At 40.6% G+C, this 26189-nt stretch overlaps 3 protein-coding genes across 3 annotated transcripts; all 3 read left to right on the top strand.

Moving 5' to 3' along the window:
• Positions 1-1496: 1496 nt before the first annotated feature.
• LOC137129170 (extracellular calcium-sensing receptor-like) lies at positions 1497-5798 on the top strand. The gene is made up of 9 exons (XM_067508096.1): positions 1497-1606; positions 1732-2026; positions 2139-2225; positions 2475-2744; positions 2880-3086; positions 3174-3449; positions 3922-4149; positions 4247-4370; positions 4879-5798. Exons 1-9 carry the CDS (start codon positions 1497-1499, stop codon positions 5796-5798), a joined length of 2517 nt encoding a protein of 838 aa, XP_067364197.1.
• Positions 5799-9031: 3233 nt separating this feature from the next.
• LOC137128968 (extracellular calcium-sensing receptor-like) lies at positions 9032-13735 on the top strand. The gene is made up of 9 exons (XM_067507704.1): positions 9032-9190; positions 9447-9741; positions 9876-9962; positions 10180-10449; positions 10683-10889; positions 10977-11252; positions 11531-11758; positions 11852-11975; positions 12737-13735. Exons 1-9 carry the CDS (start codon positions 9081-9083, stop codon positions 13642-13644), a joined length of 2505 nt encoding a protein of 834 aa, XP_067363805.1. The 5' UTR covers positions 9032-9080; the 3' UTR covers positions 13645-13735.
• A 4378-nt stretch (positions 13736-18113) lies between these two features.
• On the top strand, positions 18114-24587 carry LOC137129029 (extracellular calcium-sensing receptor-like). Its single transcript, XM_067507813.1, has 9 exons — positions 18114-18223; positions 18461-18755; positions 18868-18954; positions 19177-19446; positions 19784-19990; positions 20078-20353; positions 21344-21571; positions 21665-21788; positions 23677-24587. The coding sequence occupies exons 1-9, from the start codon at positions 18114-18116 to the stop codon at positions 24585-24587; spliced, it is 2508 nt and encodes an 835-aa protein (XP_067363914.1).
• Positions 24588-26189: the final 1602 nt, after the last annotated feature.

Here is a 26189-nt window from a genome sequence, read left to right as displayed (position 1 = left end):
AGGTTGAGTGAGCAATATTAACTATAAGCTTTATCAAAAAGGAAGTTTTTAAGCCTAGTCTTAAAAGTAGAGAGGGTGTCTGTCCCCCGAATTTGGATTGGAAGCTGGTTCCACAGGAGAGGAGCTTGATAGCTAAAGGCTCCGCCTCCCATTCTACTTTTGCAAACTCTGGGAACTACAAGTAGGCCTGTATTCTGGGATCGAAGTGGTCTAATCGGGCAATACAGAACTATGAAATCTTTTAAATATGATGGAGCTTGACCATTAAGAGCTTTGTATGTAAAGAGGGGGGTTTTGAACTCTATTCTAGATTTAATGGGAAGCCAATGGAGAGAAGCTAGTGAAGGTGAAATATGATCTCTCTTTCCTAATCCAGTCAGCACTCTTGCTGCAGCATTTTGGATTAATTGAAGGCAAATGTTGCCAAAAATTGGACTTATGTGGTCTCATCAGACGACAAAATCCTGCCTCGTGTCTAGACATAAGCCATGGCTTCCTGTGTGCTTTTCCAAAACAATCCAATTTGTGAAGACTATGCTATGGTGATTTAGACTTTTATTCCATTTTGCAATATCATTTTGCTGTCTTCTAAAAGCTGTTTTCCTGATCTCATTATTTAAACATAAGAGGATAAAAACTTTTTCATTCAACTGTAGCCTGGACATCCATATTTATGTAGGGACCAACACAGGTTCAGCAATGGAACTTTAGTCCTTTATGAGGCACCGTTAGATAGTGGCAAAGCCCATGAACTGTTGCAGTTGTCTCCTGTTTTCTGGAGTGAGCAAATTTGGGCTTTCACCTAGCCGGTTCCATCTTAATGTTGAGAGAGGATAAAGCGCAGTAAGAAGAGGGTGGGTGAGTGAAAGATCCACTTCTCTGCCTCCAAATAAAAGTGGATCTGGAGAGCGCACTAAACAACAATTTGGACGTATTTGAAGATTATCATGTTGACAAATGTATTAATACTGTTTCCAAGAGAAAGACTGACCAAGTTCTGAAACACAGCTAAAGTGTTAGTGAGTCTGAAGGGCATATTTATGTAGGGACCGCACATTGGCCCTCTTTATAACACTGCAGAATTCAAATTGGATATTGTTAATGAACTGTCTGATTAGTCCTGCTGTATTTTACTCGAGTAAAAGGGAGGTGGTGTTACATCCGGTATGGTATTTATGTGCACCTGCTTTTGTGTATCTGTATTACATCACACAATAAATCATAATGAAATGCATTTTAGGTCCTTCCCCTCATATTTCTCTAGCTCGGGGGTGTGGCATGCAACACCAAATAATACTGCAAGTCAATAAAAAGAGACAATATAACAGTGAAACTTGAATGACACTATGTTCTGAAGACAGGTGAACTGCAAAACAGCCATGTTGGCATTTTTAAAAACCAACCTGCTCATGTTATTCTGTTGCTACTTTTTCTCTGTTTTCTCCTCCACTCCTTTTTCCTCCTGCCGGTTACAGGGACAGTTTCATCTTAATGGGATGCACAAAACGGGAGATGTGATTCTCGGTGGGGTGTTTCAAATTCATTTCTTTTCCACGTATCCTGATGTGTCTTTTAACTCAGAGCCACAACAGCCTACCTGCCATGGGTGAGTCTGTCAGTCAAAAGAAGTTGTTACTATAGTTGGTTATTTTTATCCAAAACCTGTAATTGTGTGTCAAAATGAATGTTGTGTTGTATTTTTCAAATGCAATGAGTTGTATTTTCTATTAGTTTTGATGTCATAGGATTCAGGAGAGCCCAGACCATGGCCTTTGCTATTGATGAGATTAACAGAAACTCCAAGCTGCTGCCTAATGTGACTCTGGGATACAGTCTGTATGACAACTGCCTCCAACTAGGAGTTGGGTTTCGTGCAGCTTTGTCATTAGTCAGTGGTCAAGAGGACCAGGTTGTATTAGATGAGACTTGTGTAGGAACCCCTCCAGTCATAGGGATTGTGGGTGATTCTTCCTCTACACATTGTATTGCCATCTCCTCTGTTGTAGGTTTGTACAGAATACCAATGGTAAGTTTTCCATTTTGACCTCAGTTGCTTAATTTGGATCTTTCACATTTCTTTTAAATGAATACTTAAGTTTTGAATGTTTCTTAAAATGTCCAGTCTGTGTTTTTCACAGGTCAGTTATTTTGCCACATGTTCCTGCCTAAGTGACCGCAAAAGGTTTCCATCCTTTTTTAGGACGATTCCAAGTGATGCGTTTCAGGTAAAACAATAAAAATCTAAAATTGCATATATTATATACTATTTTAAGAAGTTCAAGAAATACATGTAAGTTGTACAAAGTATATATATTTTTATGGTATTACTTCTCACATTGGGATGGAGTATAGTTGTATAGTATCAGATTACAAAGTGAAATAGAAACGTATAACATAATGTACTTTGGAACTAGTATAACAGTTTTCCAGGGAATATTTGTAGCCACAAATCGCTCCACTCTCTGTTCACTTAGGTTCGTGCTGTGATTCAGATACTAAAACACTTTGGCTGGACCTGGGCAGGTCTGCTCATTAGCAATGATGATTATGGACTCCATGCTGCCCGCTCCTTCCAATCTGAACTCAGTCAATCTGGTGAAGGGTGTCTGGCCTATTTGGAAATTTTACCATGGGGTGAAAATCCAGCAGAACTAAGGAGGATAGTGGATGTGATGAAGAAATCCACAGCTCGTGTTGTTATTGCATTTGCACACGATAGTCTCATGATTAACATCATCAAAGAGGTTGGATTGAACTTTCTATTATACTGCTCCCTTTACGCATAAATGAATAAAACAAGACACTGACTGTGAAGACTAGAATTTACTTTGGTGGTATGAAAGTATTAATTTCTATCTTAAGTGTAATGTAATGCACAGGTGGTGAGGCAGAATGTGACAGGACTGCAGTGGATTGCCAGTGAAGCTTGGACATCGGCTGCTGTGCTTCAGACCCCCCAGCTCATGCCGTACCTGGGTGGCACACTTGGCATTGCCATCCGTCATGGGGAAATTCCTGGTTTCAGAGACTTTCTGTTACAAACGCGTCCTGACATGCAGCACAACAACAGCCACGAAAACAGCTTGGTTTGTTCATCCTTGAAATGTCATTTAGTTTTTGCGCAAATATTGTATTGCCACTGTGTATAACATGCAGTTTTGAATATATTTCAGGTGAATCAATTTTGGGAAGACACATTTCAGTGTAAATTTGCACCACCTCCAGCAGGTTGGGTGGAAACTGAGGGAGCACTTTGCACAGGACAAGAAGATCTAGAGAATGTGGAGAGTGATTTATTGGATGTTTCAAACCTTCGGCCTGAGTACAATATTTACAAGGCTGTTTATGCTCTGGCATATGGCCTTGATGCCATGCTACAGTGTGAATCCGAGCTAGGACCTTTCAGTGGGCACAGCTGTGGGAGTTTGCAGAAATTAGAGCCATGGCAGGTTTGAAATCCTTTTACAGCTGTTTCTATGACTGAGTCCAGTGATTTTTCTCTATTTGTGGGATAGTCTTTAGGTCAGGGGTGGGCTCCAGAGTTCCAGTCTTCCAGGTCTGGTGTCCTGCTTACCTATAAACTATCCGTGCACTACTCAGTGCTTCCTGGACACAGTGTCTCAGTCACCTTTACAGTCTTTACTATTAAAGCAGAAATCACGCTGTTCTCTGAATAATTAGAAGAATGAACCTCACTCAAAAACTTTTAGAAGTAAATTTCTCTGCATCAATATCAGTGTTGTTCAAGGAGTCTTTATCATGGGAGGCTTCGATAGCACATCAAGTGAAATTCATTGTTGGAATTTTTAGTGTCTTTCAAAACTTCATGGCAGTTTAATTATTCACTATTAGGTGCCATTCTGTTCATCATGGTTATTAAAAAAAGATTTAAACTAATTTCTGATATTCTGATTGTCATAGCTCGTGTATTACTTGGAAAGGGTCAACTTCACAACAACATTTGGTGATGCAGTGTCATTTGACGAGAATGGTGATGTATTACCGATATATGACATCATGAACTGGCTGTGGCTCCCTGATGGAAGAACTGAAGTTCAGAATGTGGGTGAAGTGAAGAAGTTGCCTTTCAAAAGTGAACAACTCACACTGGACGAAGGGAAAATCTTCTGGAATTTTAAATTAAAAGAGGTTACTTCTGATTTTTCAGGGTAATATTTTTGGCAGATCAATAATTATTTTGATTGTTGCAAAGCAGTGTAGAATAACATTTTATTTCTCCTTCAAGCCACCGCGGTCAGTGTGCAGTGAGAGCTGTCCTCCAGGTACTCGTATGGCCAGAAAGAAGGGGCAGCCTGTGTGCTGCTTTGACTGCATTCCCTGTTCTGAGGGAAAGATCAGCAATGAGACTGGTTGGTGTTTAGTTTTAAATAGTGCAGTTTAAACACAAGTTCAACAAAAAAATAGAAAAGGAAAGATACAAAGTTTGCAAAAAAAAATATTGTTTGCCAAGAAACCCCCTTTCTGCCTAGAAGAGCAATTTCATTTCTGACCGTTTTTAATATAGTCCTGATGTCATCATTCCTGCATCACTATGCTATAGTCAGACAAGTTGAACTAGTAATTTGAGGCAAAGCCATATTTATAACAATTTGTAAACAACAATACCAAGTTGATTGACAAGCCTTTGTTGAGTAGATACAATTCATCTGAGGTGTATAAGAACAATTTTTTTAAAGGAAGGGATAAAAGTGAAAAAAAATGTAAAAGTGTAAATATGTTCAATGCTATAAATGACAACTGTTTGTCTTTCTTGTCCTTAAACTTTCTGACAATGTTGAGGTTTACATGACAAAGTTAGATTTACCGTGGGGCTATTCAACTCCACTGCATCTAAACAATTTCCCTATTTTTTTACAGATTCCACAGAGTGCATCAGTTGTCCAGAGGATTTCTGGTCCAGTCCCCAACGTGACCACTGTGTTCCTAAGGAAACAGAGTTTCTCTCCTACAATGAGCCTTTGGGCATCTGTTTGACAATCGCCTCACTGCTGGGCACGTTTGTCTGTGTTGTCGTCCTGGGGATTTTCATCTATCACCGGCAAACACCTATTGTACGTGCCAACAATTCAGAGCTGAGTTTCCAGCTACTGCTGTCACTTAAACTTTGTTTCCTCTGTTCGCTACTATTTATTGGACGGCCCAGACTGTGGACATGCCAGCTGAGACATGCAGCATTTGGGATCAGCTTCGTGCTTTGTGTCTCATGTATCTTGGTAAAAACGCTGGTTGTTCTGGCTGTTTTCAAGGCCTCCAAGCCAGGAGGTGGAGCCAGTCTGAAGTGGTTTGGCACTGTTCAGCAGAGAGGAACAGTTCTGGTTCTGACTTGTGTTCAAGCTGCAATCTGCACTGCCTGGATTGTCTCTGCCTCACCAGCACCTTATAAAAACACTCAATACCACAATGACAAAATAGTATATGAGTGTGTTGTTGGATCAACAGTTGGTTTTTCTGTGCTTCTTGGCTACATTGGCTTACTGGCTGTCCTCAGTTTTCTATTAGCATTTCTGGCAAGGAATCTTCCAGACAGTTTCAATGAGGCCAAACTCATCACGTTCAGCATGCTGATATTCTGCGCTGTGTGGGTGGCTTTTGTACCTGCTTATGTAAGTTCCCCAGGCAAATATGCAGATGCTGTGGAGGTATTTGCCATCCTCGTCTCAACTTTTGGCCTCTTGGTGGCGCTGTTTGGACCCAAATGTTACATAATTCTGCTAAGACCAGAAAGAAATACAAAGAGAGCAATTATGGGTCGAGTCACAACAGGGAAATTAAATTAGCAATAAAAATCAAGACCATAGAAGTTCCTAACCTCTGATATGACACAAATTAGTTTACTTTGTGACAGACGATACAGTCATGGCCAAAAATATTAACATCCTTACAATTCTGTCAGAAAATGCAACCCCTCTCTCAAAAAATTGTTGGAGTTTTAAATATTTTGGTATTCACGTTTATTCATTTATTTTTGTTGGAACAACACAAAAAAACAGAGAAGATAGTCAAATGTGATACAATTCCACAATGAACCCAAAAATTGTTCTGGACAAAATAATTGGCATCTTTAACATAATATTTGGTAGCACCCACTTTGGAAAAAGGTGTTTCAGGTCATTGTCCTCCTGGAAGACCCATGACCTCTGGTGGAGACGCAGCTTTCTGTCACTGGCCACTACGTTGCGCCCCAAAATTCTTTGTTAATTATCAGTTTTCATGAAACTGTTCACACTGTCAAGCTGATATCAAATATCACTTTATGATTTTACAATGTAATGATGCAGTTAGATTTAGGAACAAAAACATCCTGTCTAGGCTTAAAAATATCATTATTTTCTTGAAAGATGGACTAAACATACTTTGTGGACGTATGTAATGTCGACGTTGCTTTACAGTGTCCACAAACGGGCTACAGTAATTTTTGTCAATACAATATTAAAATATGTTGTTTTGGGGTATTTACAGAAATGACTGATGCTGTCCACAAGGATTGTTAATCGCCGAACAATAAAAGTTCACTATGGGCCTTTACATGCTGTCACCTATTATCTCATAAGCTGCAGCCAAATAGGTCTCTATTTTCTGTCTTGATATGATGCACTTTTTTATTCATCAGATAAAATCACATCAGTAAATACATTTTAATAAAAAGTGAATGAACATGATTATCATTAAAGTTAAAATGAAATCAATTTTTATCCATCATTTTGAACTATCCATACAATGTATACAATATAACATTTTACAGTCCCTCGGTCTAGCGTGTCACCAACTGTGCCCTGCCAATTATTGGCTTCTGGGGGTATCTGCGGTCAGCAAAGTGGTGGAGTGTTTTGCGCTGCAGCTAGAAGGTTGCAGGTTTGCGCCACGGCCGTCCCGGCCCGTGGCCTTTCTGTGTGGAATTTGCATATTCTCAGTAATACACCGTAGTGATTTATAGTACATTTGTCCAACTTTCTTTGCATCTAAATTTCACAAGTTAGCACTGACAATGCTTTTATCAGTTTACTACAGAAAATGTTTTGTCTGAGTTAGCTGATTATTTGTAGCCTGTAAGCTAGCAAGTTAACTTCTGATGACTCCAACGAAGATGAACACATTAGGCGCGCTGCTTAGTTAACCTAAGTTAACTCATGTTATATGTCAAAGGGATGTCTGTCCTGGTTCCCCAACACCTGTCGTGGACCTTGTTGACATGGGCAGTGTCCGAGCCGGTGTAATTGTTGTGTGGAAGTATGATTAGCAACGAGGCAGGCAAGTCAGGACCACACTGGATGTTGACCACACCCTAATGAACTTGCGACCTACTGTACCAATCAATAGAGGCTGGGGTCTACTGTACCAGGGAGGACTCCAGGTGCAGGCTGTGCAAAGATGCATCTGAGACAATCAAGCACATAACAGCGGGGTGCAAGATGCTAGCAGGCAGGGCATACATCGCCATAACCAAGTGGCTGGCATAGTGTACCGAAACATCTGTACCGAGTACGGGCTGGAAGTCCCAAAGTCAAAATATGACACACCTCCAAAGGTGGTGGAGAATGACAGAGCTAAGATCGTGTGGCAATTTCAGATACAGACTGACAAACTTGTAATAGCCAAACAACCCGACAATGTAGTTGTAAAAAAACAGAAGATCAAGGCTGTGGTGGTACATGTAGCAATCCAAAGTGATAGCAACATCAGGAAGAAGGAACACGAGAAACTTGAGAAATACCAAAAGCTGAAAAAGGAGTTAGAAAAGATGTAGAAGGTGAAGACACAAGTGGTACCCATAATATTAGGAACACTGGGGGCTGTGACTCCTATACTGGGAGAGTGTCTCCAGCAGATTCCAGAAACAACATTCCCAGGCCCTCATGTTCCTAGGCCTCTGGTAGAGGGCCCGAGCTTGAAGGAAGTAATAAGACCGCCGCCAAAAGAAGGGCCGAGTGTTTTTGTTGGTTCTTCTGTGTTACAAATGCTTGCCTTTTAAAAAAATATGTAAATTAATTTCAGACAGATTATGCAAATATTTCTAATCTGTTGTGTGTTCTGGCATCACTACACCTGTGGCCACAACCAACTTAACCCCATTCACCTTTATAACCACCTACACAGGAATCATGTCAGACAGTATGCAGAGTCCAAAGATGAGAGCAACAAAAGTACATTTCAGTTGCATGCTGTACATTTTGTCACGTGCTTAATTAAAAAATTGGCACAAAAAGTCTAAAAAAAAAGGAAAAGAATAATCAAAGTAAATACCTTTTGTCACAGCAAAAACTGTTATGCAAGTTAAGAGGCAAAAGGCACAATTGGATAGTTTTGGTGAATTTGTGTGGGACAAATGAGCTTGAGACTTCTGTGTAGGTTGTTCAGCCTTTTATACATTTCGCTCAACAGCTGGGTTTACACAAAGAACAAAGAGATGAGTAAATGCAAATCAATCTTCACACAATGTGGTCAGGAGTCTAATTAGCAAGTTCTTGTCAATTTGTCCTTTTGTCTTCCATGTCTTTTAAGTCCTTTAGATGGATCATCTGTGCTGGTTTCCGTGGGTTCGCTGCTAGGAAGCAAATGTTCAGATGTAGGTAGGTTTAAGGTTTATATCTAGCTACACACTTCTTTGTGGAGCCAGAGACAGGATGTCTTGCTGAGGAGCAAAAGGTGAGTAAGCAAGTTTGATACTGGGTGTGAAAACAGTGAAACAGTGTTACCTGTTGTAATGGACTTTAATTTGGGTTGAAAAGGATGGTAACATGACCTTACGACCTGTGAAACTTTAGTTCCCACGATAATTCTGCACCTGTAAAAGACCAATCTCAAATGCATTTTATGCCCTGCCCCAACATACCCTCGGGCTCAGAGCGGTGTTGTGCAAGATAAAACAATATTACAAGTCTATAAAAGGAGGTGATGTAGCAATACAACTTAAAGACTAGACTCTGAGGAGGGAAAACTGAACATAAGTCATGCTGGCATTTTTAAATACCAAGTTGCTCTTGCTCATGTTTTCCTCTGTTTTGTCCTCCCCCCTTTATTCCTCCTCCTGCCTGTTACAGGGACGATTTCATCTTAATGGTATGCACAAAACTGGAGATGTGATCCTAGGTGGGCTTTTTCAAATTCACTTCTTCTCTACTGATCCTGACTTGTCTTTTACCTCAGAGCCACCATGGCCAACTTGTCATGGGTGAGTCTGACTGGAACTGACTCACTGGATTAGTTGCTAAATTAATTTTAAAGTATATTTGTTACTTAAAATATAATTCTTACATAGTCACCTTGTTTTATTTATAGAATAATTTTTTTAGTTCATTGTGGTTGTTGCATTTATTATTATTATTTTCCACTGACATTGTTGGTTCTAGAATGTTTAGTTGCTCATCATGAACATATTTGCAAAGTCATTGTGTTTTTCAATTGCATTTAGTTGTATTTTGTGTTAGTTTTGATGTTCTAGGATTCAGACAAGCCCAGACCATGGTTTTTGCCATTGATGAGATCAACAGAAACTCCGAGCTGCTGCCTAATGTGACTCTGGGATACAGTCTGTATGATAACTGCCTCCAACTAGGAGTTGGGTTTCGTGCAGCTTTGTCATTAGTCAGTGGTCAAGAGGAGCAGGTTGTATTAGATGAGACTTGTGTAGGAACCCCTCCAGTCATAGGGATTGTGGGTGATTCTTCCTCTACACGTTGTATTGCCATCTCCTCGGTCTTAGGTTTGTACAAAGTACCTATGGTAAGTTTTTCCTTCCTATCTATCTATTTCAGATTTTAAAAACCAGTGTAAACATGAAACAGCCCCCATTATAATGTTGACATATCTTTCTAAAGCATTAAATGTGCATAAAAATATCCAGTCTATTTTTACAGGTGAGTTATTTTGCCACATGTTCGTGCTTAAGTGACCGTCAAAAGTACCCATCATTCTTTAGGACGATCCCAAGCGATGCCTTTCAGGTAAAACTCAAACAAAAAAAAAAAGAAAAACATTAAAAGCAACTTTCTTGTACTGCAATTAATTTTTTTTTTAGGATATCATACTTCACATTGACTGTGTAACTTAAGGTGTTTTAATAGGAATTAGTAAACATTGTCTACTGTACAACCAGTTTAAAATCTTTTCCAAATATGATTGTAGCCTGTGCACAAATCGCTCAACTCTCTGTTCACTTAGGTTCGTGCTGTGATTCAGATACTAAAACACTTTGGCTGGACCTGGGCAGGTCTGCTCATTAGTGATGATGATTATGGACTCTATGCTGCCCGCTCCTTCCAATCTGACCTGAGTCAGTCTGGTGGAGGTTGTCTGGCCTATTTGGAAATTTTGCCGTGGGGTAAAAATCCAACAGAAGTAAAGAGGATTGTGGACGTGATGAAGAAATCCACAGCTCGCGTAGTCATTGTTTTTGCACATGAGAGTCACATGATTAACATCATGGAAGAGGTTAAGAAGTTCTATTAATATTATAGGTTAATATTAATAAAAAATAATATAATAAAACTGTAAGAATTAATTGTTTACTACAAACAGATAATTATTGAAGAAATCAAACTTAAGATTGCCCATGTGTATGAATAAGTAAAAGAGCACAGTGACTGTGAAGACTAGAAAGATTAGATTCTGCTTTAGTGGCATGAAAGTATCGATTTATATGTTTATTATAATGTAATGGACAGGTGGTGAGGCAGAATGTGACAGGACTGCAGTGGATTGCCAGTGAAGCTTGGACATCTGCTGCTGTGCTTCAGACCCCCCAGCTCATGCCGTACCTGGGTGGCACACTTGGCATTGCCATCCGTCGTGGGGAAATTCCTGGGCTCAGAGACTTTCTGTTACAAACACGTCCTGACCTGCAGCACAACAACAGCCACGAAAACAGCTTGGTGAGTTCATCCTTGAAAAGTCATTTAGCTTCTTTGCGAATAATGTATTGCCACTGTGTATAACATGCAGTTTTGAATATATTTCAGGTGAATCAGTTTTGGGAACACACATTTCAGTGTAACTTTGAATCACCTCTAGCTAGGTGGGTTGAAGCTGAGGTGCCATTATGCATGGGACAGGAGGGTCTTGAGAATGTGGAGACTGAGTTCTTGGACATTTCAAACCTTCGATCAGAGTATAATGTTTACAAGGCTGTTTATGCTCTGGCATATGCTCTTGATGCCATGCTACAGTGTGTGCCAGGGAGAGGACCTTTCAGTGGGCACAGCTGTGGGAGATTGCAGAGGTTGGAGCCTTGGCAGGTGTGGTATTAATTTATACAGTATGTATCAATAAATTGAGCATGTAGCAGTTCTTTCAGTAGTAACAGATGCATCAATCACAAGATGGCAGTTACAAGGCGATGACTTATGTTGTCATTAGGTAAATGTTTTTACTATGAAAAATAATAATTTATTTCTTCCTAGTTATATAATTTAATTGGTGAATACAAGGTAGAACTGTGTTCACTATGGTTATTAGAATACTTTTTAATCTTGTCACTTTTGGTTTCCCATAACTTTTATTCTGCTTTTTATAGCTTGTGTATTACTTGGAAAAAGTCAACTTCACTACACCGTATGGTGATGAAGTGTTGTTTGATGAGAATGGTGACGCTTTACCAATATATGACATCATGAACTGGCAGTGGCTCCCTGATGGAAGAACTGAAGTTCAGAATGTGGGTGAAGTTAAGAAGTTGCCCTTCAAAAGTGAACAACTCACTCTGGACGAAGACAAAATCTTCTGGAATTTTCTTTCAAAGAAGGTTACTTCTGATGTTTCAGATTCCTGTGCAATGCATTTTTGCTGAATTTAAATTTCATTATACCAGTGTTAATTTAAAATGTTATTACTACAGCCTCCCCGGTCAGTGTGTAGCGAAAGCTGTCCTCCAGGTACCAGGATGGCCGGAAAGAAGGGGGAACCTGTGTGTTGTTTTGACTGCATTCCTTGTTCTGAGGGAAAGATCAGCAATAAGACTGGTTGGTGTTCATGAAATTATTATTGCAAATTTTCTTCTACATGAAATATTGCAAATGCAACTTAACTTGCAATTTTATCAAAGTTCCCCTTCTTCTGTACTATCCCTTGGGAAGAAGCTATAAATGATAATTATACACAAAATATCGGATAAACTTCTTCACGTTGGCCGTGCATATACAGGCATGTGTGTGTGCACAGGCATAAACACACACACAGACATTCCTTTATCCAGCAGCATGATTAAAATGTTTTTAATCATTAAAGTGCCGGTTCAAGCCCGGTAGAAATTGGGGAGGGTTGAGTCAGGAAGGGCATCCGGCGTAAAAACTGTGCCAAATCAACATGCGGACAATGATCCGCTGTGGCGACCCTGAAACCACGGGATAAGCTGAAAGGACACATTCCCTTGCACTTTTGTTTAAAATCAACATGTATCTAAATTAGATTTTACTGTTTCGCTTTGACATTGGTATGATCTTTTGCTTGTTGACATTGAGTTTTGATTCTGCTGAAGCCATTTTCACTACTGTTGGCAGCCCTGCAGTAAAACTTCTTAGTGAACAAAACTTGGCTGATCTCTGCCTGTGAAGATATTCAATTTTGAAATAAGGCTGCACCATAACAAAATGTGAAAAACGTTCATACTTTTCGAATGAACTGTAAATACCTTCAGATAATATTTTTAGTTTCTATATCGGACTTTACATGTGATCACATGCTTTTACTCCACTGCATTTTAAAACCTTCCTATTTTTTACAGACTCCATGGAGTGCACCAGCTGCCCAGAGGATTTCTGGTCCAGTCCCGAGCATGAGCACTGTGTTCCTAAAAATATAGAGTTTCTTTCTTACAATGAGCCACTGGGCATCTGCTTTGCAACCACCTCATTATTGGGAACTTTTATTTGTGCTGTTGTCCTGGGGATCTTCATCCATTACCGCCAAACACCTATTGTACGTGCTAACAATTCAGAACTCAGTTTTCAGTTACTGCTTTCACTTAAACTATGTTTTCTGTGTTCATTGTTGTTTATTGGTCGTCCCAGACCATGGACCTGCCAGTTAAGACATGCAGCATTTGGCATCAGCTTTGTGCTTTGTGTCTCATGCATCCTGGTGAAAACCATGGTGGTTCTGGCTGTGTTCAAGGCCTCCACGCCAGGAGGTGAGGCCAGTTTGAAGTGGTTTGGTGCTGTGCAGCAGAGAGGAACAGTTCTGGTTCTGACTTGTGTTCAAGCAGCAATCTGCACTGCCTGGATTGTCTCTGCCTCACCAACACCTCATAAAAACACCCAGTACTACAATGACAAGATAGTGTATGAGTGTGTTGTTGGGTCCACCATAGGTTTTTCTGTGCTACTTGGCTACATTGGCTTACTGGCTGTCCTCAGTTTTCTATTAGCATTTCTGGCAAGGAATCTTCCAGACAGTTTCAATGAGGCCAAACTCATCACATTCAGCATGCTAATATTCTGCGCTGTGTGGGTGGCTTTTGTCCCTGCTTATGTAAGTTCCCCAGGCAAATATGCAGATGCAGTGGAGGTATTTGCTATCCTGGCCTCTAGTTTTGGCCTCTTGGTGGCGCTGTTTGGCCCTAAGTGTTACATAATCCTGCTAAGACCAGAGAGAAACACAAAGAGAGCAATCATGGGTCGAGACAAGTCATAAAATATTGCATTGAATTTCATAAAACACTATGTAATCTGCTTCTACAGAATACAGAAACAGGCAGAAATGTGAAACTTCTTGTGAAAGAAGGGCTGACACCAAATAAAGTTTTTTAAAAATCAATCTCATTTAATTAATTCTTGTGTGCAAATACTAATACTGAGTTTTTATGTTTTGTTTTTTTTTACGCCCGGGCCCGGGTTTACAACCACCGCCACCAGTGTGTTGACCTAAAGGGTACAGGTGGAAATTGGACTACTGTTGGTCGAAGTCGAAAAAGGAAGGCATGTTCGTAGGCATGCCTTCATGAATCCAGAGAGAGAAGAGGAAAGCTAAGAATGTAGGACTGACAGTAGGGACTTGAATGTTGGGACTATGACAGGGAAGGCTAGAGAGTTGATTGAGATGATGCACATAAGGAAGGTGGATATACTATGTGTCCAGGAGACCAGGTGGAAGAGGAGCAGCAATATGGTTTCATGCCTAGAAAGAGTACAACAGATGCAGTATTTGCTTTGAGGATGCTGATGGAGAAGTACAGAGAAGGTCATGAGGAGTTGCATTGTGTCTTCGTAGATTTAGAGAAAGCGTATGACACGGTGCAGAGAGAGGAGCTGTGGTGTTGTATAAGGACATCTGGAGTGGAGACTGAGGTGGTTTGACATGTTCAGAGAAGAGACTGTGAAAGGATACTCAGGTTGGAGCTGCCAGACAGGAGGTCTAGAGGAAGACCAAAGAGGAGATTTATGGATTTAGTGAGAGAACATGAAGTTAGTTGGTGTGAGAGCAGAGGATGCAGAGGACAGGGTTAGATGGAGGCACATGATTCGTTGTGGCGACTCCTGAAAGGAAACAGCCGAAAGGAAAAGAAGAAGAACAATGTTGGTTAAGTCCTCTATAATCTGTGTAAGGGCAGAAACATCCTTCTTGCTTATGAAAAAGAAATCCAATTCCACAGAACATGAGCATAATCTGATGAGGGCTGCTGCTAATGGCATAAATCCAGGAAGCAAGTTGATTCTGCAATCGTAGGGTCTATGAGGGGGAGGACAAATCACTTTGGTTATACTGAAATATTCCATCACGTCTAGATAACTGGGAGAAATGTTCTTCATGGCTCTTCTTCTGGGAGGGACCAGGAAGATCAGTGGCTGCATGCAGAAATTAGGAAGAGCAGGTGAGTCCCCACTTCAAAAGTCAGCATGTTTGCCAGTCAATGTGAGGATTGTGTCTTTGTAGCCAAGTGGCACTGATAATTAATGGTAGCTGAGGAGACTGGATAACATGGAAGGTGATCTCCTTGTAGTGATTTTTAATTGACAGTTGTGGTGTCTTACTGCTCCACTGCTCAGGTGTGTTTTTGAGTTCTGATTTAGAAGACATTAAATCTAGGGCGAGATGCAGTTATAGTGAAAGATTGTTCCAGAAAGTAGGTGCTACTACTGTCAGGATTAGTTTTAACGTGGACCCAAGAGAAATCCGTACCCGGCTGACCCACGGTCAGCTGGACAAAAGGGGATGCGATGGCCACTTCCAGGAGAGGGGTGACAACCAGCTCAGTCCCAGCAAAAGGTGAGATGTCAGCCGACCTGGGGTCAGGAGCAGGATCAGGATCAGACCGGGTTTCAGCTTGCCTGGAGGCAGGGACCAGATCAGTAACAGGACCAGACTGGACCTCGGCTGACCCAGAGCCAGGAACAGAACCAGGCCAGATCTCAGCCAACCTGGAGCAAGAACTAAATCAAGCCTGACCTCGGACGACCCGGAGACTCCAACAGTAACAGAACCCGGCCGGACCTCAGCCAACCCGGACACTCGAATGGGAACAGAACAGGACCGGACGAGGCATCGATGGACCCGGAGGCAGCTGCCAGAGCAGGATCTGATTCAAGACCGGGCAAAGCGTTGAGCGACCCGGAGGCAGGTGCCAGAGCAGGATCTGAGTCAGGAGCTGGGCTGGCGACAGATACAGGTGCAAGACTGGGACCAGAGCTGGAGGCGGCGTCGAGCCGCTCAGAGACAGGAACAGGACCAAGAACAGAGCCGGAGGCAGCGTCGACCCGCTCGGTGACAGAAGCAGGAGCGGAGGAGGTGTCGGCTTACTCGAAGACAGGAACTGGTCGAGCAGGAGCAGGTGCAGGACCGGAGGTGGTGTTGGCCCGCTCAGAGACAGGAGCGGGGGAAGAGGGAGTATTTCTCAACCCAGGACCAAAGGCTGGCTCAGAGGGGACCAGGACGTGGACAGGTGAGTAATCCTGGGCTAGGGGAGGTTGTACCTGTCCATACTTGGCCCTGAAGGCCCCTAAGGAGGCCAGTACTTCGGGTATAGGCTCCCAGTCCAGTAGCCAAGATCTAGACCGTATTATATCCTCCATTTGGTGAGCTTTTCTAAGTTTTGCCATGTAGCACCCTGATACTACAGTTGTTTATATGAATTTATTTTTTAAAAGGAAAATGTATTAAAATAAAATAGAAATACTAAAATATCACATATACATAACTATTCAGAACTGACAACATTGAAACTTCAGGTTTGAACTCAGGTTCAGGTTCAGGTTCAGGTTCCTCCCATTTCTCCAGATTGTTGCTGAGGTGTTTCTACACCTTGACCTGAGTCCATCTGGTAAATTGATTGGACATGATTTGAAAAAGCACACCCTTCTCTATAAAAAGCTGTACAGCTGATGATGCATACTGTAGCAAAAGCCATGAGGTCACAGGAACTGCCTACGGAGCTCAGACATTGGATTATTGCAAGGCAGTCAGGGGAAGGCTAAAAAAAAACAACAATTCTACAATGCAATTTCCCAACAGCACAGTGCCCCCCATTATTCTCAAATGGAAGAAGTAAGGCAAGACCAGGACTTTTCCAAGAGGTGGGCGCCGACCCAAACTGAGCAATGGACGAGGAGGGCTTTAGTAAGAAAGGTGACTAAGAACCCAATGGTCATTCTGATTGAGCTCCAGAGATTCTGTGTGGAGATGGAACAAAGATCCAGAAGGACAAACCATCACTGCAGCCCTCCACCAATCTGGGGTTTATGGCAGAGGGTCAAAACACAAGCTTCTCCCCAGACACATGAAAGCCCGCTTAGTGTTTGCAAAAAAAAACACCTGAAGGAATCTGACTGTGAGAAACAAGTTCCTCTGATCTGATGAAACCAAGATTGAAATATTCTGGCCTCAATTCTAAACATTATGTCTGTAGGAAACTAGGTACTGCTCATCATTTGACCAATATTATCCCTACAGTGAAGCATGGTGGTGGCAGCATCATGCTGTGTGGGTGTTTTTCAGCAGTAGGAAACTTAATGGTTTAGGGAAAGCTGAATGTAGTAAAGTTCAAAGATATGCCCAGTGAATACCTGTTACACAGTTTTTAGGACCTCAGACTGAGGTGCCAAAGGTTCATGTTCCAACATGGCAGCAATCCCAAGCACAAAGCCAAGACAACACAAAGTGGCTTAGGGACAACATATTTAACATCTCTGGATTTATCTGAAAAAGTCCCCATCCAACCTGTCTGAGCTTGAGAGGATTTGTAAAGATCCCCCAATTCAGGTGTGCAAAGCTTGTCACGTCATACAAGCAAGCACCAACGAAGCAAGTATAAATGAACAACAAACTAAACAGGGTATGATGACCACACATAAAATAATCCCAAATTTAGATTAATACAAAGGGAACCAGAGTCCAACAATCAAGAGTCCAAACAAGAGTCCAAACAGCAGATATTTTCCATGACATAACAGATGAACATACACCCCAGTGTGGGCAGACTTGAGTTTAAATGAACAGGGGAACTATCAAGAGTAACTAGGTGAAAACAATCAAAACTAATTAGGTGAGTGTATTTCCTGTGGTTGTTTGTGCTTTAACAAAGTACTAGGCAAAGGGTCTAAACACGTATATGTGAAAGTTCTGTTTTTTAAAATAAATTTACAAAGATTTCTAATAATCTGCTTTTATTGGTCGTTATAGGTAACTGATTGTAGATTATTGAGAAAAAAATATTTAAAAAACTGTAGTATCATAACAGTCTAATACTGTTACAAATGCAAAGTATGCATGTGCAGTATGTGTTATTATGAATAATATGAACTACATAGAAAATACTGTATATGACAATGCAAATTATACTTTATTCAAAGAAAGTTAAGATTATAAAATGTAATACTAATAAATAATTTAGTTTAAAACCCACATACATTTGGTTCCTAATGGATTGGTCTAATGGCTCGGAGGTGTGGCATGCAACAGCAAATAATACTGCAAGTCAATAAAAGGAGACGATATAACAATGAAACTTGAATGACACTATGTTCTGAAGACAGGTGAACTGCAAAACAGCCATGTTGGCATTTTTAAAAACCAACCTGCTCATGTTATTCTGTTGCTACTTTTTCTCTGTTTTCTCCTCCCCTCCTTTTTCCTCCTGCCGGTTACAGGGACAGTTTCATCTTAATGGGATGCACAAAACGGGAGATGTGATTCTCGGTGGGCTGTTTCAAATTCATTTCTTTTCCACGTATCCTGATGTGTCTTTTAAATCAGAGCCACAACAGCCTACCTGCCATGGGTGAGTCTGTCAGTCAAAAAAAGTCGTATTGATGAGCAGTTGTTACTCTAAAGGAATTACAAATTTTATACTTACCATTTAAAACAAAATACCTTTTGCACTGTCTCTTTGATTTAGTCATTCAGTCAAGTTATTTGTTAATATTTTTCTTATTGTTGTAATATGGTTGGGAATTGTTTTTTTAGAAATCATGTAATGTTGTATTTCACAATTGCAATGAGTTTTATTTTGTTTTAGTTTTGATGTTGTAGGATTCAGGAGAGCCCAGACCATGGCCTTTGCTATTGATGAGATCAACAGAAAATCCAAGCTGCTGCCTAATGTCACTCTGGGATACAGTCTGTATGATCATTGTGTCCAACTAGGAATTGGGTTTCGTGCAGCTTTGTCATTAGTCAGTGGTCAAGAGGAGCAGGTTGTATTAGATGAGACTTGTGTAGGAACCCCTCCAGTCATAGGGATTGTGGGTGATTCTTCCTCTACACATTGTATTGCCATCTCCTCTGTTGTAGGTTTGTACAGAGTACCTATGGTAAGTTTACCATTTTGACTTCAGTTGCTTAAATTAGATGTTTTAGATTTCTTTTAAATGAATACTTAAGTTTTGAATGTTTCTTAAAATGTCCAGTCTGTGTTTTTCACAGGTCAGTTATTTTGCCACATGTTCCTGCCTAAGTGACCGGAAAAGGTTTCCATCCTTTTTTAGGACGATTCCAAGTGATGCGTTTCAGGTAAAACAATAAAAATCTAAAATTGCATATATTATATATGTACGTAGTGCAAAGTATATATTTTTTCTGGTATTAATTCTCACATTGTGATGGAGTATAGTTGTATAGTATCAGATTACAAAGTGAAATAGAAACGTATAACATAATGTACTTTGGAACTAGAATAACAGTTTTCCAGGGAATATTTGTAGCCACAAATCGCTCCACTCTCTGTTAACTTAGGTTCGTGCTGTGATTCAAATTCTAAAACACTTTGGCTGGACCTGGGCAGGTCTGCTCATTAGTAATGATGATTATGGACTCCATGCTGCCCGCTCCTTCCAATCTGACCTGAGTCAGTCTGGTGAAGGTTGTCTGGCCTATTTGGAAATATTGCCATGGGGTGAAAATCCAGCAGAACTAAGGAGGATTGTGGATGTGATGAAGAAATCCACAGCTCGTGTTGTCATTGCATTTGCACACGATAGTCTCATGATTAACATCATCAAAGAGGTTGGATTGAACTTTCTATTACACTGCTCCCTTTACTGCTCCATTTTTGACAGTAACAATTCATCTTTCTTTCCAAAAATAGTAATTAATATTGGAATGAATAAAAACTTATTTGTCTGTAAATGTTATAAACTTTGATAGAACCATTTGAGACGGATATCATTCATATCTGAATAAACTCCAGCTTAATTTTTATCATAATAATGTGTAAAATAATAATAATAATGACTGCATTAGCTGATAAATGAATAAAACAAGACACTGACTCTGAAGACTAGAATTTACTTCAGTGGCATGAAAGTATTAATTTCTATCTTAAGTGTAATGTAATGCACAGGTGGTGAGGCAGAATGTGACAGGACTGCAGTGGATTGCCAGTGAAGCTTGGACATCGGCTGCTGTGCTTCAGACCCCCCAGCTCATGCCGTACCTGGGTGGCACACTTGGCATTGCCATCCGTCGTGGGGAAATTCCTGGTTTCAGAGACTTTCTGTTACAAACGCGTCCTGACCTGCAGCACAACAACAGCCACGAAAACAGCTTGGTTTGTTCATCCTTGAAAAGTCATTTAGTTTTTGCTCAAATAATGTATTGCCACTGTGTATAACATGCAGTTTTGAATATATTTCAGGTGAATCAATTTTGGGAACACACATTTCAGTGTAAATTTGCACCACCTCCAGCAGGCTGGGTGGAAACTGGGGGAGCACTTTGCACAGGACAAGAAGATCTAGAGAATGTGGAGAGTGAATTATTGGATGTTTCAAACCTTCGGCCTGAGTACAATATTTACAAGGCTGTTTATGCTCTGGCATATGGCCTTGATGCCATGCTACAGTGTGAATCCGAGCTAGGACCTTTCAGTGGGCACAGCTGTGGGAGTTTGCAGAAATTAGAGCCATGGCAGGTTTGAAATCCTTTTACAGCTGTTTATATGACTGAGTCCAGTGATTTTTCTCTGTTTGTGGGATATTCTTTAATTCTGATGTCTTGGTTACTTTCAAACTATCCCTGCGCTTTACTGCTACCTGGTTAGTCTGAAGCTGCAAGATAAAATCCACTTAACATTCTTCCACTCAACCCTCTTGAGGGGGGATGGCACATTTGGGCGCAAACATTTGCATCCTGTTATTTTGAAATGGCAAAAAGACTAAAACATCTTTCCCGTGACATAACCAATACAGTTAGTACAGTTAGCTTATTCAAATGTTCTTTCATCAGAAATTAATTAAAGTACATTTTTCCTTAATTTACATGCAAACCTTTGCACCAATTTAGTTGTATTTTTCTTTACTATGACATTTCTTCTTCTTTTAGAAGAAATAACATTTTTTTCTGGAAGTGGAGTTTGTACATATAACCCATATTTGAAGGGATTTTCACTAATAGCACAAAATAAAATCAAATTTTATTTATGTAGTGTGATTTGTTTCAGAGGCCTTTACAGTCTTTCGAACACAATCAGTCCTTTCTGGTCTTCGCAGCTCTCCATCTCCCTACTTCAATACAGCTTTACTTTTTCTCCTCCACACTCTGCTCAGCCCTTTGGGTAGTCATCTTTATGAAATAAAAACGCAAAACAAAATTACTTCTTAAGCAAAAATCTTTGCTCTTTTGCTCTAGTATTTAACAATACTGTCAGTATTGTTAAATTAGTTTGTGTCAAGGGAGGTTTCGATAGCACATCCACACATTAAGTTCTAAAGCTTATTTTCATTAGAAATATTTTGAAAATGCTGCATGCTGTTAGTGGCAAGGAAATACATTGTTGGAACTTGTAGTGTCTTGTTCATAAGTTCACAATGTTTGTAAGTGTAGTATGCGGTTTAAGTATTCACTATTAGGTATTTAAAAAAGAATGTAGTTTTTATTATTTGGTTTCCTATATCCCTCATAGCTCTTGTATTACTTGGAAAGGGTCAACTTCACAACAACATTTGGTGATGCAGTGTCATTTGACGACAATGGTGACGTATTACCGATATATGACATCATGAACTGGCTGTGGCTCCCTGATGGAAGAATTGAAGTTCAGAATGTGGGTGAAGTGAAGAAGTTGCCTTTCAAAAGTGAACAACTCACACTGGACGAAGAGAAAATCTTCTGGAATTTTAAATTAAAAGAGGTTACTTCTGATTTTTCAGGGTAATGTTTTTGGCAGATCAATAATTATAGCTTTGTAAAGCAGTGTAGAATAACATTTTATTTCTCCCTACAGCCACCGCGGTCAGTGTGCAGTGAGAGCTGTCCTCCAGGTACTCGTATGGCCAGAAAGAAGGGGCAGCCTGTTTGCTGTTTTGACTGCATTCCCTGTTCTGAGGGAAAGATCAGCAATGAGACTGGTTGGTCTTCATGTTTTAAACATTGTAGTTTAAACATCCTTTCATCAAGAAATAGTTAAGAAATTTCCACAAAGATACATCCATCCATCCATTATCCATCCAGCCTGGTAACACTTTGGAGGAAATTAATTTTGACCACTTGTATTTGCAGTCTTATTCTTTTAGTCATTTTAGTCAAAGGTTTTGACCATTTTCCGACATTACCAAGGCCTTAGAGGTGTTGACCCGCATCACAGCTTCAATACCTACTGCAGAAACCCCCAAGGAACATGGTCATAAGCCTTCTCCAAGGCCACAAAACACATGTACATTGGATGGGCATATTCCCATGACCCCTCCAGTAGTATTGCATTGGTAAAGATTTGGTCTGCTGTTCCATGGCCAGAGCAGCATCCACATTGCTCCTCCTGTATCTGAGGTTTGACAATCGATCAAATCCTCCTTTCCAGCACCCTGGCATAGGCTTTTACAGGGGGGCTGAATAATGTGTTACCCAGATAAGTGGAGCACACCCTCAGTTCCCCTTTTTAAAAAAATGGCAACCACCACCCCATTTTACCAGTCCACAGGCACTGTAATGGTCCTCCATATTACATATCAATCAAAACAACAGTACAATATGCAGAGCTTTCATCATCTCAAGGCAAATCTAATCCTCACCTGGTGACTTGCAGCCAAGGAGCTCTTTAACTACCTCTGCCAGCAATATGGATGAAGGGTCTCCTTCGTATTCGTATTCTGCCCCTTTTTCAGAGGACATGCTGCCTGGGTTCTATGCCCTAAAGGCCTCTTTCTTTAGCCTGCGTCCATTACCAAGTCCTCAGGTTGACGCCACGGCAGGCAACAACTACCTTCTGATCCGATGATACAACCATAAAGTCAATCATTGACCTAGTGTTTGTTATAGCAAACCCATGACTAACACAGAATTCCAATAACAAAGCACCACTCAGGTTCAGACCAGACAGGCTGTTCCTCCAAATCACTACCCTCCAGGTTTCTCCATCATTGCCGACGTGGTCCATTGAGGTCTCCCTGCAGAACCCTGGAGTCCCCAGTTGGCTCCTTCTCAAGGACCACACCCAAGGTCTTCATGAGGACCAAATACTCCGAAGTGCTGTTTAGTGCATAAACAACTGCCAGAGTTCTCCCCTAAGTAACCTTCAGTCAAATAGAGAACTCAGCAGCACTCATCCAGGGCCTTGTGAATTTTCCTACACCTGCCCGATGCCTTTCACTCTGGGCAAGTGGTTCTAGAGCCAGTGCTATATGTAGATGTAAGCCCAACAATATCTAGTTGGTATTGCTCTGCCTCTGGGCGGCTATAGCTCAGTTGGTAAAGGCAGTTGTCCACGGACCATAGGGTGATTGTTTTGATCCCTGGCCCTGGCTATATGTCGAAGTGTCCCTGGGCAAGGTACTGAACCTTGCCCAGGGCCAGCCCATTCCTCTCCCCAGCTGTGCAGTGCCGGTCCAAGCCCGGTAGAAATAGGGGAGAGTTGCGTCAGGAAGGGCATCCGGCGTAAAAACTGTGCCAAATCAACATGCGGACAATGAGCCGCTGTAGCGACCCTGAACTCACGGGATAAACCGAAAGGAGAGTAGTATTGCTCTGCCTCTGGCAATTGCTCCAGTTCCTTCCCTAAGAAAGAGGTGACATTCTACATTCCTTGAACAAATTTGCTACATTTGTTTTCTCTAAGAGTACTGACGAATCTTAAATTTTTCTGTTTCGTTCTATATATTACAACTTCGTAAGTGTTGTCCTATATGTAGTCCTAATATTCTGATAATGGTAATGAGGTTTATATGCTAAAATTAGATTTTTGTTGGGGTCGCAGGCTATTGGACTCCACTGCATCTAAACAACTTCCCTATTTTTTTACAGATTCCACAGAGTGCATCAGTTGTCCAGAGGATTTCTGGTCAAGCCCCCAGCGTGACCACTGTGTTCCTAAGAAAACAGAGTTTCTCTCCTACAATGAGCCTCTTGGCATCTGTTTGACAATCGCCTCACTGCTGGGCACGTTAGTCTGTGTTGTTGTCTTAGGGATATTTATCTATCACCACAGAACACCTATTGTACGTGCCAACAATTCAGAACTTAGTTTCCAGCTACTGGTGTCGCTTAAACTTTGTTTCCTCTGTTCACTACTATTTATTGGACGGCCAAGACTGTGGACATGCCAGCTGAGACATGCAGCATTTGGCATCAGCTTTGTGCTTTGTGTCTCGTGTATCTTAGTGAAAACCATGGTGGTTCTGGCTGTGTTTAAGGCCTCCAAGCCAGGAGGTGGAGCAAGTCTGAAGTGGTTTGGCACTGTTCAGCAGAGAGGAACAGTTCTGGTTCTGACTTGTGTTCAAGCTGCAATCTGCACTGCCTGGATTGTCTCTGCCTCACCAACACCTCATAAAAACACTCAATACCACAATGACAAAATAGTATATGAGTGTGTTGTTGGGTCCACTATAGGTTTTTCTGTGCTACTTGGCTACATTGGCTTACTGGCTGTCCTCAGTTTTCTATTAGCATTTTTGGCAAGGAATCTTCCAGACAGTTTTAATGAAGCCAAATTAATCACGTTTAGCATGTTGATATTCTGCGCTGTGTGGGTGGCTTTTGTTCCTGCTTATGTCAACTCACCGGGTAAATATGCAGATGCAGTGGAGGTATTTGCCATCCTGGCCTCTAGTTTTGGCCTCTTGATGGCGCTGTTTGGACCCAAATGTTACATAATCTTGGTGAGACCAGAGAGAAACACAAAGAGAGCAATTATGGGTCGAGGGAACAAGTCATAAAAAAAATTGTACAGAATTTATTAAAAAACATTCAAAATGTTTTCTCTATAGAAAATACAAAAATACATGCAGAAAACAATGTCAATAAAAAGGAAGGGCTGATACAAAGTAAGAGTATTTTCATCAAATGTAATCTTGTTTGTTGAAATACTTTATCATTATTGTTTCATGATGCAATTTAAGTATAAAGCATTTAAATGATAATGTTGCCTTTGACCATAGTAAATCAGTGTCTTGGCCCCAACAAGACAATGAAGACAAAAGAACATTCCAATTAATTATGTAAAATGATTGGTAAAAGGCACTAATCAGGGTATAGATAAAAAAAAAAATTCCCCTTTGAAAAATCCATTTATTGACACTATGTTGTTGATATCAGATCTCTTGTTTACATGAAAACTATATATTTTTAAATGTTTATCAAAATCTTCATTTGCAGCGCGTTTCCTTTTTTCACCTTTATATTTGTATGTGCTGTGTTGCTAGGCCCACTGCAAAAAAAGCTAATTTAGAACAAAGCCGCTCCTACGGGCAATAGTCAGTATTCAGTGTGACTTCCCTTTGCACTTAACACATATTGGATTTTTTCTGAAAGACTGTGTTGAAGTTTAATTGAGTAATTTTCTATTCAATTTGAAATATTAAATATTAAACTTCAGAGTCCTTCTTTTGACATTTGACAGTAATGCCTAAAAATATCGGCACGCTTGCAAGAAAATGCAACACTTGTCTCAAAAAATTGTTCCAGTTGCAAATATTTTGATGTTCACGTGTTTATTGTTTATGTTTGCACTGGAACAACGACCAAAGCAAACAAACAAACAAAAAAAAACAGAGAAAAGTCAAACTTCATAAAAATTCATACAGAGCTGAAAAGAGGACTGGACAAAATGATTGGCACCTTGTCAAAATTGTAAGAAATACTTGATGCTCCTGTAGTTTGTATTAGGACACACCTGTGCCAAGTAACAGGTGTGGGCAATATAGTAATCACACTTGCAACCAGTTAAAATGGAGAAAAGTTGACTCAACCTTTGTGTTGTTTCCCACTGAGCCCATGGAAACAAGAAAGAAGTGTAAAGAGGTGTCTGTTAATTTGAGAGAAAAAACTGTGGGAAACTCCAGAATGTTCCTGTGTGCAATATCTGCAGACACAGATCAGCTTGAATCTGTGTCAACAGTGTCAGCTCACACTATCCGTCATCATCTGAATTGAAAAGGGATGCCAGGACACCCAGGAGGACACTACTGCTGACACAAAAACAAAAAAGCAAGATTGGAGTTTGCCAAAACTTATGTGACACAACCACGATCTTTCTGGGAGAACGTCGTGTGGACAGATGAGACAAAGATCTGATTATTACCAAAGAATTTTGGGACACAACATAGAGTCAACACAGTGTCAGAAAGCTGTGTCTCCACAAGAGGTCATGGGTCTTCCAGGAGGACACTGACCTGAAACACACTTCAAAAAGTACTCAAAAATGGTTACAAAAAAAGTGGTTTTCCAAAGGGGGTGCTACCAAATATTACATTAAGGGTGCCAATATTTCTTCCACTACATATTTGGTGACTGTCTGGAATTGTATCAGATTTGACTTG

The sequence above is a fragment of the Channa argus genome, chromosome 6, assembly GCF_033026475.1.
Source record: "Channa argus isolate prfri chromosome 6, Channa argus male v1.0, whole genome shotgun sequence".
In the NCBI taxonomy this organism is placed as follows: domain Eukaryota; kingdom Metazoa; phylum Chordata; class Actinopteri; order Anabantiformes; family Channidae; genus Channa; species Channa argus.
The sequence above is the reverse complement of the archived record's forward strand: the minus strand, read 5'-3'. Positions and strand labels throughout refer to the sequence as shown.

Bases quoted from the DNA above. Each gene is read 5' to 3' on its own strand.
- LOC137129170 (XM_067508096.1), top strand. From the start codon at position 1,497: ATGCACAAAACGGGAGATGTGATTCTCGGTGGGGTGTTTCAAATTCAT. The intron at 2,027-2,138 runs GTAAGTTTTCCA...TGTTTTTCACAG, and splicing joins GTTTGTACAGAATACCAATG to GTCAGTTATTTTGCCACATG. The intron at 2,226-2,474 runs GTAAAACAATAA...CTGTTCACTTAG, and splicing joins TTCCAAGTGATGCGTTTCAG to GTTCGTGCTGTGATTCAGAT.
- LOC137128968 (XM_067507704.1), top strand. From the start codon at position 9,081: ATGCACAAAACTGGAGATGTGATCCTAGGTGGGCTTTTTCAAATTCAC. The intron at 9,191-9,446 runs GTGAGTCTGACT...ATTTTGTGTTAG, and splicing joins CCATGGCCAACTTGTCATGG to TTTTGATGTTCTAGGATTCA. The intron at 9,742-9,875 runs GTAAGTTTTTCC...CTATTTTTACAG, and splicing joins GTTTGTACAAAGTACCTATG to GTGAGTTATTTTGCCACATG.
- LOC137129029 (XM_067507813.1), top strand. From the start codon at position 18,114: ATGCACAAAACGGGAGATGTGATTCTCGGTGGGCTGTTTCAAATTCAT. The intron at 20,354-21,343 runs GTTTGAAATCCT...TATCCCTCATAG, and splicing joins AGAAATTAGAGCCATGGCAG to CTCTTGTATTACTTGGAAAG. The intron at 21,572-21,664 runs GTTACTTCTGAT...TTCTCCCTACAG, and splicing joins GGAATTTTAAATTAAAAGAG to CCACCGCGGTCAGTGTGCAG.